Consider the following 20590-nt stretch of genomic DNA (forward strand, 5'->3'; position numbering starts at 1 on the left):
ACTATGGCACATCCATAGCCTGGTGCATAATTGGTGTAGCCTGTGCTAGCCGCTGCTAACAGCACCTTACTCCCAAAGCACCTCAAGCCTGGGTAGTGTTCCCACAAGCACCTTAGGCTCCCTAGTTCCCTAGCTTACCTAAGATCAAGGGACTTTTTACCACTAACCTTTGGTCTTTAATGAAGCTAACCCTAAGTAATTTAAGCTCCATTAGCTAGCCTTTCTCTTTGATAGACTATCTCTCATTTGGACCCCTTTACCATTGGCCCCATGTTGAGATAGATCTGAAAGAACATGTCTATATTCTAACCCTTGTTCCCGTTTATTCTCCCACATTAAGTGATCAGTTTAACATGAGAAAATCATTTGAGTTGGTTAGATATTAGATTTTATGACATTCCTATAGCCCTAAATGCACACAAATGTATTCTTGTAAAAAGAGGGGCAACAATCCACAGTTTTGCCTCGAGCAAGGAATAACAATCAAGGAAGATATTGTATCATGCATTGGTGAAAAACCAGCTTTAAGGAGCCTAGGTCAAGATGCTTTCAATGAGCTTGTAAAAAGGTTGTCTTAGCCACGTGCATTGCACATGTCAATGTATCTTTGAAACTAACAAAACTATAAGCTTGAGTGATCTTTTTCTTAATCCATGTGAGTCATGTGCAATTTATGTACAAAAATGATGTTTTCTAATCCTCTCAAGCCCCACAAGCTATCTGAACCTCGCCGTCGTGCACTTGGTGGATTATTGAGCTGTTTTGTGGGCCCACTAGCCCACAAAACGGCTTGATATTCCGCCAAGTGCATGGCGACAGGGTTCGTACGGCCTATGGAGCTTGGAAAGAGCACCACATAGCTGTGTTTGCTACTAGCTAGATTGCACGGATCTCGCAAGCATAGAAATTTTTTTTCTTAGCAACTTACGGATTCAATGTGCGTCACAAGAAATTTTTGTACTGACATGATGTTCTCTTGCCCATCCAGAGCCCCATGGACCGTATGAAGCCCGTCACCGCATGCACATGGTAGAAAACGGTGCCATTCCATGGCACACTGGCCCACAAAACGGCATGGTTTTCTACCATGTGCATTGGCGACGGGGTTCATACGGCCCCCGGCTTGGGATGGACGCAACATGAGCTATATTTGCTACCTGCCATATAAGACGGATTTTTCCTAGGTACCTTGCGTATTTAATGTGCATCATGAGCAATTTCGTACTAACATGATGTTTTCTTACCCACTCCCGAGCCCCATTGCCAAAAGTCACTCCGTGGCACATGGGGCCACAAAATGACTTCATATTCTGCCAAGTGCACCGTGATGGGGTTCATACAGCCCGTCGAGCTTGAGATGGGTCACGTTAGCCCATATTTCTCCTTTCCAACTCACACAGACCTTGCAAGCGGATTGATAAGAGAAATTGACCTAAGTAATTACATCCAAATCCATAACCAGCCTCACCATAGTTTGAAAGCAAGTGTCTTGCCTTTGCCCCAACCATACATATCTTACTAGGGTTTGTCTTGTGTGGTTGTTGGGTTTTTGCGGTCCTTTGAGAGGGCTACTACACCAGAGTGAAGCCCCACCAATGACAAAGTAGTTTCAAGCGCGCAAATGCACTCCTCTTGCCATGACTCTGGCTCCATGTTCCATGCATAATTTATGTGGAGCATTAGCAACTTGTCCAAAATTCTAAGTCTTAAATGCAAGGAGGAGCATACATGCACTTGATTAAGGGGAGTTGAAAGAATGATATGCCAATATCGATCCTCCTCTGCACCAGATGATGGCTTGCTTTGGTTGCAAGTCATGATGCCATTTTCTACACATGCCCCCCACTTGCCTTTTGATTATTGTTCAGGCTCTTAGCCCGTGTTTTCTTGTGGACTTTTGATCTTTTGACCCTTGTGCCCTTCCCCAATCCATCCTTCGGCATCTTTGCATGGCAAAAAAAAATGCATGGAAATAAGTAGTTGCACCACCCTTAGTGCCCAACATGCATTTTAGGGTCTTCAAGTTTCCACCAAGGTGCCACTCTATTTCAAAGACGCCAATGCCAGGGACATTGAGGAGTTCCCCATTGCATTGTCAATCTATTGCCTCTTGAATACCTGAATGGTTGAAATACCACCTCAAACTAGCATGGTCCTAGTTTGGGAGTGCCCATGTCACTTTCCACCATATGTTCTTCTCTGATTGCACCCCATAAAAATCTTTCCTTTGCCACTCCAACCAAGAAACTTGGATTCCTCTTCACATTGTAACCCCTTTCCCACCAGTGCCCTAATCATTAGTGTGAGGCTTGTGTGCTCCACCCCTTGGCCTTTGACAACCTGACATTCATCTACTTTTAATACAAATATAGCTTTTCCACCTATCTCCTCTATTGTGATACTGTAATATGGATCATAGCATTACAGGGCTTCTACTTCAATGTAAACATTGTTGAACCTATTGTAAACAAAACTCTTTGAGGACATTGGCATGTTGCCATCCACCCACTTGTACCCGCCTAGCAGGGTTGAAACATTGTTGTTTGTTGTAGTTTTTCTTGCCATATCCATATTGTATGGGGTTCATAACATTGATCAAGCCATTCCCTTGCTGTGCAGATGCCCTATTATGCATGTATATAATTCTTTGTACCCCTTATCATTGATCTCGGCTGAGTCGCACACTATAAGAATGTTGCAAGGGAGAATAATATTTTGAAACTCCTTCAGTAGCAGTCTCTGACGGGATTGTCACAATGTAGCATGTGCAGGATCAGAGATCATATTCAAAATGTCTTTCTCATCAACCACGTGCCAAAGTATGGATGCATTGACCCGTTCCACATCAATTGGATGGCAACTTGATGCCGCGTTGGTGTGGTGCGGGTTGATGCCCATGCCCTGTTGATGTGTGATGCCGTGTTGGTGCACGATGCCAGCATAGTGTCCAAATAGGGTTGTTTCCTTGAACTAAATACTTGATTATGAATAAGTAAACCTTTGTACAAAGGCTATGTTCGTACAGAGGAAAATCCTATTGTTGCAAGTCGATTGTGATCAGCCTCCGTTAAGTTGAATAAGTAGGCTGTTTTAAATAGAATTGTTTGATGAAAGACTTTCTTGGTGATGTTTGAAAAATATGACTGTTAGAACAAAAACCGTGTGGAAACTTAGTTAAGAAATTGCTTGTAAATGTTTCACAGTGTGGTAGTAATTAGGAAGCAAAGATACGGGTGTGTGTGTGGGGTGGAAAGCGGGGATTTGTCTTGAACCAATCATCGGATGGGTGGACCCGATAAGTCGGGTGCTTTCCACGAACGTGGACTTAAATGACAATAGATAACGTAGAACTAAGTCCTAACCTTAGGGGATCGATTGATGGTTGTGCCTCACACTCGATGAGGAAAAAAGCGTCAATCTATGAACCAAGGGTTCTAGTTATTTGTGATTCCAAAACAAATAAGAAAACCCTTTCAGGGTGACCTCGATAAAGGATACGTAGAAATAGGGCAACTCACTTGATCATTCCTCTGCTTGGCATTGCAGAGTCGGAGCGAATGTGTTGAGCTCTCCCAATCACCAATCTTTGACGGTCAGGGATGTTACAGGTGGTGTCTGTGCCTAGGTTAAACCCATGTTAACGATGATAGGATGTAGATAGAAAGGCATTATTTCAATATCCACTATTGTCTGCTTATGTTTTCTAATTTACTCTATTGAATTGATTTTTTATTCTTACGTATATATATATATATAACACATTTTAGGATCAACATGAGGCATACATGTGATTTCAAATATTCAACATCATGTATATGACGGCGTGCTGATCAAAGAACTACCAATTTCAGGCAACAGTCATGAGTATTCTAGAAGTATTGACCACTCCGCATTTTACCAGGGTCTAGCAAGGATGGTATAGAACCTGGTGGGTTTGTGGAGGCACTTTCACCATCGGGACCGGAACCTTAGGCAATTTGAGGAATGACTTTTGCCGCCTCAAATGGTGTGAAGAGCTGAAGCTGGTCCATTACTATATCTTTTGCCAAACCAACTTCTGGACAATGATCATAGACTGAAGCGTTAACCTCAACCAATGGGTCTATGACAAGGTCATAGACTTGCAGCCATTCCAAAAGATAGAGTGGCTGTTATGGGGAGATATAGCCACTTCTTGGGCAAGGGATGGACGACCGGATTATCGCAACTCCCCGCCACTTATCGATTCCTAGCCCCTACTAGAGAACCCCCACGTTTCTATCTAAAGAGCGCACAAGAATATCATGGCTATGATTATATGCTAGAAAATTGGACTTATTATCCTACTTTTGTAATAAGGTCATGGATCTCATTGTTGTAAAAGGATTCTTACATAAATAAAAGACATTGATTTTCTCATGAATTGTATCTTGAGTGGTGATGAATGGTTTATTGTGGACTTGTTGGGATTTGGTGACCCCTATATGTTTTAAGGAAGTTGTTGGTGCGACTATAGTCATTGGTGCGACTAATGCTGTTGGCAAAAAGCCTATCGATGCATATGAAATGATGAATCAAGCTCTATAAAAATTTTACCATCACTGATTATCAATTTTAAGAAGTGATTAATAAATAACATTGTTGAAGATAGACTTAACTTCTATCTTGTGTAATCAAAACCAGGTGTTGGGTGCAAACATTTAGGGTGGATGCCACCAACAAGGAGAAGCCATGGCGAGGTGAGGAAGAGCAAGGGAGGAGGTGAACATGATGAGGAGAGAGAGAGAGAGAGAGAGAGAGAGCTTCAACACAGCAAAGTGAAAACACGCTATTGTATTTCTTGTAAAGCCTTACAATATAAAGTTAGCCATGCTAAGCTTCTAAACATATCTGGAGTTGTAGTTGCATGCTATAAGGATATGTTCCCACAGGTATAATGACAAATCCTTGACTAGGGCTTGAAACCTAAGAATCCCCCCCTCAAGCCTGAACTACATATATCACTCTCATGATACCTGTAGTTTTTGGTGTACTCGTCAAAACTGTGAGTTTTAGGTTCTCTCAAAACCAAGGATTTTGGTGTATCCATAACCTGGTGCTATGATAGTGAACCCCCCCTTGAACAAATAGGGTGTAGGTTAAAAAATTAGCTACCAACAAATGGAGTTTTTGGTTCACTGCCAAACCTTGGGTTTAAGGTGTACCCAGTAACCTCATGAGAAGCAGAACAAAAAATAGACTAAGAACAAATGTTTTTGGGAGGTCTTACCACTTATGTATGTGTGGCAGTGTCTAACCCGTAAAATTTTTTATCATGGCAATATTTGACATATAATGAGAGAAAACAAGGGTTTGACTGGAAAGTGTATGATGGTTTTGACAATAGATAAAAGAATCTATGACACTTAAGTGGAAAAAATAGTTTGTGAAATCTTGTACCGCAATCTCACAGCAGATCTTCACGTGTTTCATCTGTTGATATATCGTGTGCTTGAAGCAAACAATTGAAAGAGTCTTCACTAGCTTGCTTTCTTGATAAGTTTGATTTTGAACTTACCCTTTTGCTTTTCTTCAACATCTCTTTTGAAAACCTTGTAGATTGAATTTAGCTTCAACATCCTCACCGGTGAGACAAGAATCTTCGCGAGCAATTGTATTTGCAGTGCTTTGATACTCTCTATTGTGTAGGGTCGACATCAAAATCACCTAGGAGACCAAGGAGATAGCATATTGAAATGCTATAAAGAGTGTCTTCCATGGTCTTTGCACGATAGCGTCTTGATAAGCATGCCAAAAGGAAACAGTACTACTGTGACAAGGGTTTGGCAGAAGATTCCCAGTCTTGGGATTCAGAGCAAGATATTTGCCCCCTGGTCACCAATCTTTGAAGATGAATGAGTTCTTTGATTTAAAGAAAAATGAGTTGACCTTGGAGGAGTATTTCTCCAAGTTTGTTACATGGAGGACGTAGGACTGGTTTTGAAAAACGAGCAACAAGTGGCCCAATTTTTCCAAGGGTTAAATGCACCTTTGGATGCTCAACTTGAAGCCATGCAACCCACATCACTGTAGGATGCACTGTTGCATGCTAAGCCTTTGACCAAGAAGAGGAGATTTCAGCCAACCAATTCTAGTGAGACCCAGAGAAGAATTAATCCATCCGTTTTAAGGGAGAAGACCCCAAGGTTATGCAGCACCTATAATAAACCAAGGACAAAGAGAGCTCCACTGTTTTGAGTGCAATGAACTAGGCCATTACAGGCAACAGTTTCCTTGCTTGGCATTTAATGCAGCAATGGAAGCTAGACCTGGTGGGAATCATCAGGGAGGAAGAACTGGGGGACATGCACACGGACGTGGAAGAGGCCATGGTCGATTTGCTAGAGCTTATGGCAGAGGAATACATGTTCGAGGGCATGCTCATGTGGTAATAATAGAGCCCATACTAGAGGAAGAAATGGATAGAGGGACCCTCCATGCTGCTATTGACTATCCTTGAGCTTAGTAACAATTTGCAATTATTCACACACCGGCCAACTGCCAAGTTGAATCTTTCTCATTGCTTGTCAATTGTTGAAGCACGCATTAATTTTTGTCTCCTAAATGCCTACAAAAGTTAAGGCTATCTCATAATCCAACCAACCCTATGATAATTGAAATGGGAAATGGGAGATTTGTTATATCTAGACATACAATGGGAGTCCTAGATTTTGAATTAGGGGGAAGATCCACTTTTGCATTGTTTAGAACCTTAACAATTGGGATATACGATAGAATATTGGGAATGGGTTGGTTAGTAGCAAACAAAGCCAGCATCTTAGTTCAGAAGGAAAAGTAAATTTTAGGGATAAAACTAGGGAAGAAGCTTTAATCCAAGGAAAGAGGGGAACTCCAAAGGTTTAGTTAGTTAAAGCTAAAAGCCCATAGAAAATAAAGACAGCAAATCTATGTAGTAAAGCTTAACAAAGTGGACCCTGAGAAAGCAAGAATTGAAAACCCATGGTTAAGTGAGTTTGTCGATGTATTTCATGAGGAACTCACCAAGCTACCACCAAAAATGGATATAGATCGTGAAATTGAAATTCTTCCACGAAGTGCACTTGTGTCAAAAAGACCCTGTAAAATTTCCTTACCTGAAGTGATTGAGCTAAAAGAACAGCTTCTTTAGTTATTGGAACAAGGATATATTCGACCCATCAATTCAAGTTGGGGAGCAATTGTTCTATTTCAGAAGAAGGACAAAACTCTTTGACTCTGTATTGACTACAGAGGATTGAACCAAGTTACGATAAAGAACAAGTACCCGATCCCTCGCATCAACGAGCTACTAGATCAACTTCACGGAGCTAAATTCTTTACAAAGATAGAACTAAGGTCAGGTTACTATCAAATTCATGTTAGGGAAGAAGACACTCCAAAGATATCATGTAACACTCTTTATGGACATTACGAGTTCATTGTTATGTCTTTTGGATTGACTAATTCCCCAGCAACCTTCAATTGTCTTATGCAAGATATATTCAAAGAACACCTAGATGATTTTGTCCTCGTGTTTTTTGATGATATTCTAGTTTACTCAAAGGACGAAGTAGAACATGAGGGTCATGTACAAAAAGTTTTGGAGATCCTACGCCAGCATAAGTTGTATGCTAAGGAGAGCAAGTGTATCTTTTCATCCCCAAAGATCGAATACTTGGGTTTTACAGTATCCAACTAATGGAATTTTAGTGGATCCAGCCAAGGTTAAAGATATTGTGGATTGGCCACGACCCCGAAATGTTAGTGAAATCAGAGGATTTCTTGGTATAACAGGATGGTATTGCATCTTCATCAAGGATTATGCTACAATTGATGAACCTTTGACTAATCTTTAAAGAAGGGAACAACGATTCAATGGAATGTTGAACACCATGAGAGCTTCAAAACTCTAAAATGGCAGGTACCTCAGCTCCATGCTTAAAGTTACCTGACTTCACAAAGCCTTTTGATGTGGTTATAGATGCCAGTGGTATAGCAATCGGTGGCATGCTTACGCAAGAAGGAAGGCCTATTTCTTTTACCTTTCAGAAGCTGAAGATTCATGAACAAAATTATCCAACTCATGATCTTGAATTATTAGCAGTCATTCATGCCTTAAATCTATGGAGGCATTATCTATTAGGCCAGAGATTTATTTTAGTGACTGATCACAAAAGCTTGAAGTGGATTTTTACTCAGCCTCTACTCAATATGTGACAACAACGGTGGGTTGAATTACTTCAAGAGTGTGACTTTGCAATTGTCTATAGACCAGACAAAGAGAATTCAGTAGCAGATGCCTTGTGATGTAAAGCCTTTGTGAGCTTAATCTCTATGACTAGAAAGACAGTTTTGGTCAAGGTAACGGAAGCTGCACAAATGGACCCCGATTATCAGAAGAAACTTTCTATTGTGAAGGATAAGACACCTCAGAATGATGCATCACTAGAACATTATGATGTCAAAGATGGGTGCTTATATTACAGACATAGATTGTGTGTGCCAAAGAATGAAACATTAAGAAATCCTTTATGAAGCTCATGATAGCCAAACATTTGGACGTCTGGGCTAAGCCACAACTCTCAATGTATTAAGGAAGAGCTTCTATTGGCAAGGAATGAAAGGAGATGTACTACGGTACGTTTGCCAATGCTTAATTTGCCAAAGAGTTAAAGCTGAAAGGGTAAAACTCCTAGGGAAACTTCAACCTCTGGATATACCTCAAATGAACTGGGAGTGTATCAATATGGACTTTGTATCCGGCTTACCCAAAGTTCAGGGAGGATATGAATCTGTAATAGTAGTCGTGGATATGCTGACTAAAGTTGCCAACATCATCCCGATAAAGACTACCTATATTGCCTCCTCAGATGTAGCTCAACTCTTTGTCAAGGATATTTTTTGACTTCATGGACTTCCAAAACGGATAGTAAGCGATCAAGATACTAAGTTCACCTCCAAATTTTGGACTTCACTGTTTACAGCCATTGATACCCAGTTGGATTTTAGTACAGCCTATCATCCTCATACAGATGGTCAAACCGAATGTGTGAATCAAGTCATTGAAGACATCCTAAGAGCATATTGTGGAAGAGAACCCAACAAGTGGATCCAATACTTGCCCCTAGTGGAATTTGCATATAATGCATCCCACCATCAAAGTATTGGAATGGCACCTTTCTGTGCACTTTATGGTCAGGATTATTTATCACCTTTAAATTTCTCAGATCCAACTATAAGAGTAAAAGCTTCCAAGAAAATGCTAGAAGATATGGAGGCCCAAACTAAGGCAATACGTAAAGACATTCAAGCCGCTAAGGATTGACAAAATAAGTATGCAGACCAAAGCAGATCAAAAAGAACCTTCAAGCCTGGGGATCAAGTTTTCTTGAGAGTAAAGCCAAAGAAAAGTAATCTATCATTGGGCAAGTATAAGAAGCTTAGCTACAGATATTGTGGACCCTATTTGATAGAAAAGAACATACAAAGTCAAGCCTACAGACTCAAGCTACCCTCTCATCTCAAGGTTCATAATGTATTCCATGTTAGCAAATTGAAGAAATACGTCTCCAACACAGATCATGTTCTTGATGATGAACAAATTGTAATGCCCACCCAAGGAATTCTTGAGCTTCAACCTGATAGAATCCTAGAATCCAGGGAAAGAAACCTTAGAAACAGGACCCTTAGAGAGCACCGAATCCAATGGAAGGACTACCTTAAAGATGATGCTCCCTGGGGAAGATGAACGATCCCTTATAACAGATTACCCGGATTTTCTCCCAAAATGAGGACATTTTGATTCGTAATTTGGGGAGAATGTAATGTGCCTGCCTCAACGACGTTAGGTACCCCCGTTCATTAATTCAAAGGAGCAGTACCCTAAACTTTACGTGTCTGTTTCTGTAAATTTTTAGTTTAGTCACATGTAATTAAAAAATGTGTATCAATATGTGCATCTTGAAGTCACTAAAGAGAGCTTTCTAATGCACCTGACGGCATCCAAAACAGAGCTGGGATGTGCACTTTAGCTTACATTTAAGCTGGCAATTTTTCTTATTATGGTAAAATTGAAGGGTTAAAGGGCCATGCACTCGCCTGACAAGTGTCGGAACATGCATAAAAGACCCCAGTTAACTCAGTTCAAATTTAGTTAATTGAGAGAGCCCCCTCCTCTTGTAGGCCTGCCTCCCACCACCTGGAGTTCACTCTAGTCTGCATGGGAGCTCCCCTACCCTGTATAAGGACCCCTAGGCCCCTAACAAAGCACATTGCATTCTTTGAGAGCTCTTGAGGACAAGGAGAGACTCTGCTGAATTTACACACACACACACACACACACACACACACACACACACACGTGGGCATGAAGGTAGAGGTGGTTCACATGAGACGAGAACAAGGCGACGAGGAAGCAATTTGCAATCAACGCCTTGAGACTAGCGAAGCGGGAATCCAAAGATTAAAAAAAATAAAATTTCAATATGCAATGCACTCTCTTATGCTCAAAGACTCTCTCTCTCTCTCTCTCTCTCTCTCTCTCTCTCTCTCTCTCTCTCTCTCTCTCTCTCTCTCTCTCTCTCTCTCATCAAAATTAGTGATTTTTCTCTCTCTAGAATTTTACATAACCATTCATGCTATGTAGCATGCAGCTCTTGCATGCATGATTCTCACATGCATAAAGCCTCTAAGAATGATAGGAATCTCTAAAAATTACGGCAATCTCATATGCATGCTCATTACACACTCATACTTGCTCTATTTGTACACGCATGGACCTAGAAATGCATGTATCATCAAGAAAATTGGACAGAATCATTCATGAGTCATTAGATTCAGTTAATTAGTAATTAGAAACTATAAAATCAGCTAAGACCATAAATTTTAGTAATTAATAGCTAATTGAGGTTTAAGTACGCATCTGATCAAAGTTTTTGTATCATTGACATTATAATTTTTAAAATTACTTCCTACATGAAAAACTTAATTTTGATTTTTTTCCCAATTTCTAATAAAGATTTTCTAGCTTTAAAAAATACTTTAAGGCAAAAATAAATAGGATTTGCAGTAAAAATAGGTAATTGTTAGCCTAGAAAAATTAGGTAAAATTAGTAGATATATTAAAGAATTTTTCAAAAAATTTGTAGAGCTTCATAGGACTTGTTTCATCTCTAGAAATTTTTCTATGATTTTTATGTGAATGCATAATTTTTTAATAGATATTTCCTATCAAATTACATACAAAAATCGACTTTTCACATAATTTCTTGAGAAATTAGGTCGACTAGACCCTAAAATTTAAGGTTATTAAACTATTTGAATGTTGACTGAACAAGCCCTTGGACTCGCGCTTAGCACGAGGAACTTTCCTACTAATTTTAGTTTTTGAGTTGTGCGATGGCCCCGAAAGTCGCAAAGAAGAACAATGATGGAGCCGGCCCAAGCCATGCTCCAATAGCCAAAGCAAACCAGCCACCATAGCAGAACGTTTTCATAAATCCAAATTAGGTACCAGTTATTTCAAAATTTATGCATAGTAGATAAGCATGACTTAGATGAGCGTAGGAAACCATAAGAAAAACACTCGCTGTATAAACCAAAACACATGTGGGTGAAAGAATGTATAGGTGGTCCAAAAAGGGTTGTCTTGGACACTCCTTTCTAAAGTAGTTTTTGGGAACTTTTGAGTCTACATTTGATGTTGTGGTTCATCAACACAGAGAAAAAACTGGTTCATCATAATACTCTTATCCTCTCATAACTCAGATTTAACATTTAGAAACAGTAACATGACACAGAGTATATGGAATGAGAGAAGAAGTAACTCAGAATAGAGAGTAAGAATGCATCATTCATCAAGAAAGAACTACAGATATCTCAGTACAATCCACCCTTCACAATGTACAGAACCGACTTATATAAACTTTCCCAAGAAGTTATAACAACCTCGGTCTTGATACAGTATAACTGTAAAATATTCAATTAATCAACATCCGACTTACTACATATCCGATGAAGCATATCCGACTGACTAATAAAACAGATCTGACTAACTACTAAACTGTCATACTAATATGCTTGTCAACACATAGCACGCCCCGGTGGTGGATTTCCTAGAAATCCGACTCGAATCCACATATCTCTTGATCAGAAGAGATAGGAAAAAATACTAAGTCTTTACCACCCTTAAATTGCAGATCCTTCTTTGGCAACATCTTCAGTAAACACTTCATGAACAACTTGATCTTCAGTAAACACTTGATCTCAAGCATCTACAACAACTGCAAATTCCTGCTGAGGTGCACTCTCCATTAAAATATAACCTACTGCCAAGTCCTGCTGAGGTTCATCCTCCAGTGAAATCTCTTCAACATTTGACTTCTGAACTTGATCCTCAGCTTGCAAAGTCTAAACAGAAACATCCACTAACTTCTTCAATGCAAAACCTGATCCAAACATATGTTCTTCCTCTTTATGCAACTCTTTTCCCTTGTAATCCTGCAACTGCTCTAGATAAATCTGCTTCTCTTTCTTCAAGTGTTCCACTGTCTGCAACATATCAGCTTCATAAGAACTGACAAATCCTGCTTTCACAGCTTCATAAGGATATTTGACAATTGAAGTCAATCTCTCTCTCATGGCCTTCCACACATCTTACATCCCATCTACTAACGGTTGCCTGACCAAATTCAAATCTCCTTCTTCCATAAGCACTCCAGTGACATTTACATCCTCTTGAGCCAACACCTGTTTCTCTAATTCCTGTAAAGGTTTCAACCTCTGTTGAAGCATTTCATTTTGTACCTATAATTCTGTATTTCTGACAGAAATCTGATCCAATTCAGAATTAACTCTCCTTCTTAAATCTTTTGTCCAATCTTGAAACATACCCAAGGACAGTTTAACCTTGGCTACTTCATGTTGATGAAGCTGTAATTGAAGCTGCATTTCCTGTTGATGTCTTTCTTTTATGTCTACTAGTTCCAATTTCAGAGCTTCCACTAACTCCAAGTGCTGCTGTAGAATGACTTTTGAAACATCAGAATCTGCTACACTTTGTAATTGATCTTCCATCTGCTGCTGTTGATCACTGAAAAAGCCCTGTAAATCCTTAAGCATTTTAAGAGTTGTTGGTACATCAGAAACCTTAATTTCAGACTTTGATATAGAACTTGGACCAACTACAGAAAAGTCCAAGGTTTTGGCTACTTCATGCATAGAAGCATCCAATTTCCTCTTTTTAGGCATGGTGAAAGTCTTGACTATAATCCTGCTTGGTGTTTGGGCATCAACCTCCAGATTTTTCAATAAATCACCCATGAGTGAGTTATGCTCGGGACTAGTCAATACCATTTTTCCCTCTTCCTCAGTAATCAAATCTTGTAAAGTCTACAATTTGTCTTCACCACTTGCAGTGATAGCTGATTTCTCAGATATTTTAATATGATCCTGTAGTGGAGTTGACTCAAGACTAGCAGTCATAACAGACACTGAAATCTCCCCCGTAATCACTCTTTGAGCAAAACAAGTAGAGTTGAAAGAATTGTTGATAGCCTGCTGCTCCACTGTGTCTTCCTCTTATCCGGGCTAAAAATCTTTGCATGAATTCTCTCATAAACCCAGTGAGCCCAGCTAACTTTAGCCCCATTCTTAGCAAAACATAATGGTGCCCAGTTGTCCTTAGACATGTAGTCATACTTGGCTAGAAAACAAACCCTTTCTAAGAACCACTTAAGTTGTTCTCTTCTACAATAGTCCACATTTTCTAACATGAAATATGTCTACCCCCTTCCCTTGGACCAAACTCTTTTTTCAAGTCATCATGAGAACATTTGGGTGTTGTAGTTATAGAGGTGAAAGGAAGTTGAAATACCTGTACAACCACACCTGGATGGGATTTACCTTTTCCAATATAGCTCCTCTGGTCCTCCCTCAATAGTTCCATTTGTGTCTTGGCATAGATGTTTGCCTTCCATTGACTCCATGGAATTGTAGCAAACTCTTGTGCCAACTGCCTTTAGCCATCTCTCATTGCGTTCTGCCTGACAGTCAATCTCCACTTTAAAATCTGTGAATGGTTCCATGAGGCGTTGCAACATCTTGCTAGAGGATAAAGGAGTTGTTTCCTCTTCTGGGAGCACTTCAGCATCATCCTCTGAGATCAGACACATCCACTCTGAGTGTGACACCCTTCCTGTGAGGGTGCAACTTACATGCATCACCCTGCTCATCATCTGGCGAAGGTTTCATCACTGAACCTGATTTTTCTTTAGGCATGGTGGGCGTAGAAGGATAAAAATCTTAAAGGGTTGTTGCGTATACATGCAGGATCGGCTTACGTGATTCACACAAGCGCGGCAACGTCTAAAAGTGTGTGATGTGATTATTTCCTCCCTCACTCTTATGATAGCGCTTAGTGGAGAGCACTTTGCACGCTCTTCCACGCCAAATTTGAATCCTAAACATTTTTTAAATAATCCGATAAGTAGCAATCCGATCCAGTATATTCCGAGCAAGCAGACTCCAAGCCAGTGAAATCTGACCTAGTATTTGATTGAAATCCCTGTATTATCTGATGAAGGTCCATTAGTAACCTGCTCCACAGTATTGGGAAAAATTCCAATAACTTCACAAAAGGCAGTATCTGGCACAGTAGGTTTAAGCCATTCCAAATGAGGTGGCTTTCCGTGAAACTTCTTTAACTTGAACCCATTCACAGGTTTATCCACTCTAGTGCCAAATACATCTTCCATAATGAATGTTCTCTGACCTAAGTCCTTCATAATCTGATATGATCCTTTATATCTCAAGTTCAGCTTTCCAGGATGAGGACCCAACCTAGATTTGTATAGCATAACCCAATCTCCCACCTGGAAAACTTTGAATTTGACATTCATGCTTACCCAAGCTTTCCTTCTTCTCTGAATCACCTCTGTAATGTATGAGTTGACCAACCTGTCTTCCTCCAGTTGCATTAAATACCTGCTTCTATGTTGAACTGATAACTTTGGAGTCATTTTCTCAGCACTAATTCGGAGGCTAGGTACCACAAACTCCATAGGGACCACAACTTCAAGACCATACACTAATCTGAAAGGAGTCATACCTATTGTTACCTTGAAGGCTGTTCTGAAAGACCACAAAGCAGAATCTAGCTTTTCATCCCAGTATTTCTTATTTTCTTGAACACTCTTCTTCAAAATTTTAATGAGTGTTTTATTGGTACTTTCAGTCTGTCCATTGGCCTGGGGATGATAAGCTGTAGATTTTTTGTGCATAATCATGTGGGTTTTAGTTAACTCAGAAATCACTTCATTCAAAAAATGTGTCCCTCTATCATTGACCAATTCAACAGGACAATCAAACCTGGTCATAATGTTGTGATATAGGAACTTTGCTACACTCTGAGCCTTGTTATCTTTTAAAGCCACAGCTTCCACCCACTTAGTGCAATAATCAGTAGCAACTAAAATTTATTTGCACCCCCTACTAGTTGTAGGCTTTACTAGTCCCACAAAATCCATACCCCATTTCTGAAATGGTTCCAATGGTAATATAGGATGATCTGTCATCCTGTCCCAAGAACCAAGTTGACCAAACTGTTGACATACCACACAACTTTTTGCATAGGAATAAGCATCCTTCAATACAGTAGGCCACCATAAACCAGCTTGTAATATCTTTTTTCCTGTGATATCGCCTGAGAAATGACCTCCTCCTACTCCAAAATGAGCTTCTTGCAACACAGCTGATTGCTCAAAATCTAGTACACATCTCCTAATTACCTGATCAATCCCTTTTCTATATAAAGCTCCAGCAATACCAGAAAAGGTCTGCTAGTGAGAGCAAATTTCCTTCTTTGATCTGTTGTAAACTCAGTTGGCATGATACCATCAATTAAGAAAACAAGCATTTGATCATACCATGATTCAGTAATGGAACTCTAAACTTCAAATAATTTTGCATCTGGTAACTGATCTTGAACTCCTGTCGGTAGTTCTTGTGTCTCAATCCAACTCAGATAATCAGCTACTGCATGCTCTTTTCCAGGTGTATGAACAATGATGAAGTCAAACTCCTATAATAGTAACATCCACCTTGCTAACCTACCTGTAAATAAGGGATTTTTGATAAGGTAAAGAAAAGCTTGGTGATCAACATGGAATATGACCCTATTGCATAGGAGGTAATGCCTAAATTTATTCAAGGCATAAACCATCCCTAAGGCTTCCCTCTCAGTTACTGCATAATTCTTCTCAGAGGTAAGTACCCTACTGGCATAGTACACAGGTCGGAACCACCCCCTGGTCTTCTCCTGCATTAACATAGCTCCAATAGCCACATCCGAGGCATTAACAAATACATGGAATGGTAGTACCCAATCTGGAGGTTGTAATATAGGAGCCACTGACAACACTTTCTTTAAAATCAGAAATGATTTCTCCTGAGGTTCAGACCATACAAAGTCTACATGCTTTTTTGTTAAGTGGGTAAGAGGCATGCACACATTGGCCAAATATTTGATGTACCTGTTATGCCATTTGACTTGTCCCACAAATCTGCTCAATTCCTTGACATTGGTAGGTGCTTGTGCTGATTGAATTACTTCAATCTTCTTCACATCTATAGACATTCCTTCTTGAGATACCAAATGACCCAATAGCACACCACTTCTCATAGCCATTACACTTTTGTAAGGATTTAAGGATAATCTGAACATCCGACACCTGTCAAAACATAACTTCAAATGTTGAAGGTGTAAATCTCGTTGACCAAAAACTGAGAAGTCATCCACAAAAACCCTCATGAAATCATGCAAATAAGGGTCAAATGTTTTATAAGCTGTAAAATTGAATGATGGTGGCCCATTCTTGAGACTAAAATTCATGAATGTAGATGCAAAAGCTCACCAATCTGTTATGAAGGTTGTTTTGTGTTGATCTTTTCAACAACTTGAATCTGATTATACCTTGAAAAACCATGAAGGAAACTATACATTTCTTTCCCTACTACTGCATCCAATATACCATCACAAAAAGGCATTGGGAAAGGGTCTATAATTGTGGCTGCATTTAACTTCCTGTAATCAACACATACTCTAATCTTCTCATAACCAAGTAACCTCATGAATAGGTTTGATAAATCCAACTACCAATAACTTGTCAATTTTTTGCTTGACCTGCTATGCAAAATTAGGATTCATCCGATATCTTTGCTGCACAATCAGAATTGCGTCTTCTCTCAGATTAATATGATGCTGATGCAGTTGTGGATCAATACCTTTAACATCTGAGTAATCCCAAGCAAATACATCCTTATACTCTAGCAACAACTACAACAAATCCTGTAAAAATTCTCCATCCACATAAATGCTGACTTTGACCATCTTTGGGTCATCCTCAAACCCTAAGTTCAACTCTCTGAGTTCATCCGGTTGTACTCTTTTAGAGCCACCAAACCTTTTATTATAGATCTTTTCTACCATGTCTCTGGCATCTCTTTACTCTTGTTGAACTTCCTCTTTGGTACTAGAAGATACACTCTGATCCATCAACTTTAGTATGTTAGATCCCTGAATTCCTGACCCATAGCAGTTTCAACAACAATTTCTTCAGGTTCCTGTTCTTTTTGCAAGATACCTTCAATGTCAACTTGAAAAAATGGAACAACAGTTAGATTAGCTTGCAAAAAGGCTTCCTCCTCATCATCCTCTACTTCTTCAGCAAGACTAATTGATTGAGCAAACAGTGGCCTTTCTTTGCCATGAATGTGCTTTCTACCCAGCTTAGGAATAGTGATTACCTGTTTCCCCTTGGTAAGAACCACTTGATTCTCACCCCAATCCTGTTTCACTTTGGCCAATCTGAACCAAGGTCTACCCAACAACATCTCATAGGAAGCATCTCCTTCCTTCATTCTGAGTACAACAAAATTTACTTGAAAGTGCATACCTACAATCTGAATGGAAGAATTCCTTAAAATCCCTATAGGCTGGACCCTTCTCTGATCAGCCACTTTCCTAAGCCCATTGTGAGATAAACTGACTCAGGTAAAATATTGACTCCAGATCCTCCATCCAGCAATACCTCTTCAAATATCCTGTCTTGCAAAGTCACCTTAATAACTGGGACCATGAAATCCACATCAGAAGGATAAATGGTATTCACACCTGGTTCCCCTTTCTGTTGAGTCAGAATTCCATAGTGCTTTCCCAGCAACTTGTGCAATAACCTTTCCTTAAATGCTGGTACTATGGAAAGCATTTGATCCAAAGATAAGTTCAAGGGAGATTTAATAAGTACCTCAAACCAATCAGGTTCAGATACCTCCACCTTCTTTTGCTGTTGTAGTGGTTCATCGAAATCGAAATTCTGATCCAGTATTTGTCCCTTGATAGATTGGAATATCTCTAATGATGACATTAGCATGTGCCTGTGGTTGAATCTGAGGAGGTTGTGGAGGATCTGCTTGTTGGTTCTCCTGATTAAAAGGCATTATCGGAATACCCCTTTCCTCTCTATGCTTGACCCACAATGCACATCTGAGACCTACCCGATGATTAGGGTCACCACAATAGACACAAGGCATTACCCCTTGGGGTCTTCTCTGATTATTATCCTGATTTCTACCAGGTCCTCTCTGATTCCCCTCTCCTAGTGGTCTTCCTCGGAATGGAGCCACCTGATTTGCCTCTGTTGAAGCATTACCCCGACCAGTACCTGAAGATGGTTTATTCCTCTGTTTAGGATTGTACCAGCATTGAGCAGTGGTATGCCCATCCTTCTCACAGATTTCGCAAAACCTCTTGTCCTTAGGACCTATAACTCAATATCCAGTACTCTTCAATTGTTGGATCAGATCAACCTCATCACCTGCCTTGTCCTTCTTTTTCTTAGCAAAACTCTTTTTGTTCTTTGTATCCTCTTCATCAGAGGAACTCTCTAAATCTGAGTCAGGAGAAGAAGATGTATTTGACTCAGAACCCGATTTAGAATTCTTGGCTCCTCTTTTGCTAGACTTGGGCATGCCAAACCTCTTCTCAACTCTAGATGCATCTTGTACAAGGTTATTAAATCCTCTTGCAATGTCAATGCTAGCTACTGCATTTTTAATCCCACTTCTTAAGCCTTTCAAGAAACAACCTGCCAACATTTCATTAGTCGGTCTCTCATTTCCCTGTAGTCTTTCAACAAAGATTCTGAATTTTTGAGCAAAATCTTCTACTAGCATTGTACCATGTTTGATACGATGTAGCTTTCTTAAAATAATCAGTAGGAGTTTTCTCCTTTCTGAATCTTTGTAAAAAAGCTAAACTAAGTGCATTTAAGTAGGAAAGTGAGCTATACCATATTGGTTGAACCAACTCATGGCCTTTCCTTCCAATGTGGCTGCAAATTGCTGAAGTTTGATATGATCAGGGTACATAACCTGATATCCACTTGGTTGCCACCTTGTTTCAAATTGGGCTACATGACAATTTGCATCCTCTTTTGACTTCCCTCTGAACTTGGCTGATTTAATATGTGGGTTAGGAGGTTGTTGAGCCATGGGGATAGGAATCGAGAGTCTTGCAGGTCTTTGCCTGTTAGAAACCCTCAGTGGGTCAAAGTGGAGTCTCCTTCTACTTCTTGCAGGGCCTCCTGTCAAGAGTAACGCTCCAACCAATTGCCTCACTGCCCTTCCCGTTGCTGCTCCAGAACCCTCCCCACCAGAATTTACCAATGGTTCTTCAAGTGATTGATCAATCCCATCATCTTCACGTATATCATCATAATGGAAAGGATCTATATTGCCTGCCCTGGCCTGAGCCCTTGTATAATATACTCAAGAGTGTCTCCTACCCCTCTCAGACATGCATTATTCCAGAAAATACCTTCATAAACAAAAATAAAATACCTGATAACTGCATATGTCCTCAGCACAAAGAACATAACCAACAGGATTGCCAAATGTGTTGTGGTTCATCAACACAGAGAAAAAATTGGTTCATCATAATACTCTTATCCTCTCATAACTCAGATTTAACATTTAGAAACAGTAACATGACAGAGAGTGAGAGAAGAAGTAACTCAGAAAAGAGAGTAAGAATGCTTCATTCATCAAGAAAGAACTACAGATATCTCAATACAATCCGCCCTTCACAGCGTATAGAACCAACTTATATAAACTTTCCCAAGAAGTTATAACAACCTCTATCTTGATACAGTATAACTGTAAAATATCCGATTAATCAGCATCCGACTGACTACAATCCAACTTACTACATATCCGATGAAGCATATCTGACTGACTAATAAAATAGACCTGACTAACTACTAAATTGTCATACTAATATGCCTGTCAACATTTGATTTTTGGGAGAGAAAACAAAATGATGAGTAATGAAGATGGGGAAAATTTTTAAACATAGGGGGGTATGCATTTTTTACCACCCCTGGTAGTTCTTGGACGTGTTGGACGTACAAGCACCCCCTTTGTCTCCTTCTCTGGGTGCGGGTTCTGTACAAAGCTACAGGTTTAGGGTATTCTTTGCGCGCAGTTTTTGCATAGAGCAGAGCACCTTTCTCTCCTTCTTCGTGCAGTGTTTCTGTAG

General features: G+C 39.9%; 1 protein-coding gene across 1 annotated transcript; it reads right to left on the reverse strand.

The window, feature by feature from the left end:
- Positions 1–14540: 14540 nt before the first annotated feature.
- Positions 14541–16681, reverse strand: LOC147430376 (uncharacterized). The gene is made up of 4 exons (XM_086495131.1): positions 16214–16681; positions 15609–15782; positions 15364–15440; positions 14541–15126 (listed from the first exon to the last, which is right to left on the reverse strand). The coding sequence occupies exons 1-4, from the start codon at positions 16679–16681 to the stop codon at positions 14541–14543; spliced, it is 1305 nt and encodes a 434-aa protein (XP_086351257.1).
- Between the last annotated feature and the right edge of the window lie 3909 nt (positions 16682–20590).

This window comes from Adiantum capillus-veneris, chromosome 22 (genome assembly GCF_014529385.1).
Source record: "Adiantum capillus-veneris isolate H3 chromosome 22, ASM1452938v2, whole genome shotgun sequence".
NCBI lineage: Eukaryota > Viridiplantae > Streptophyta > Polypodiopsida > Polypodiales > Pteridaceae > Adiantum > Adiantum capillus-veneris.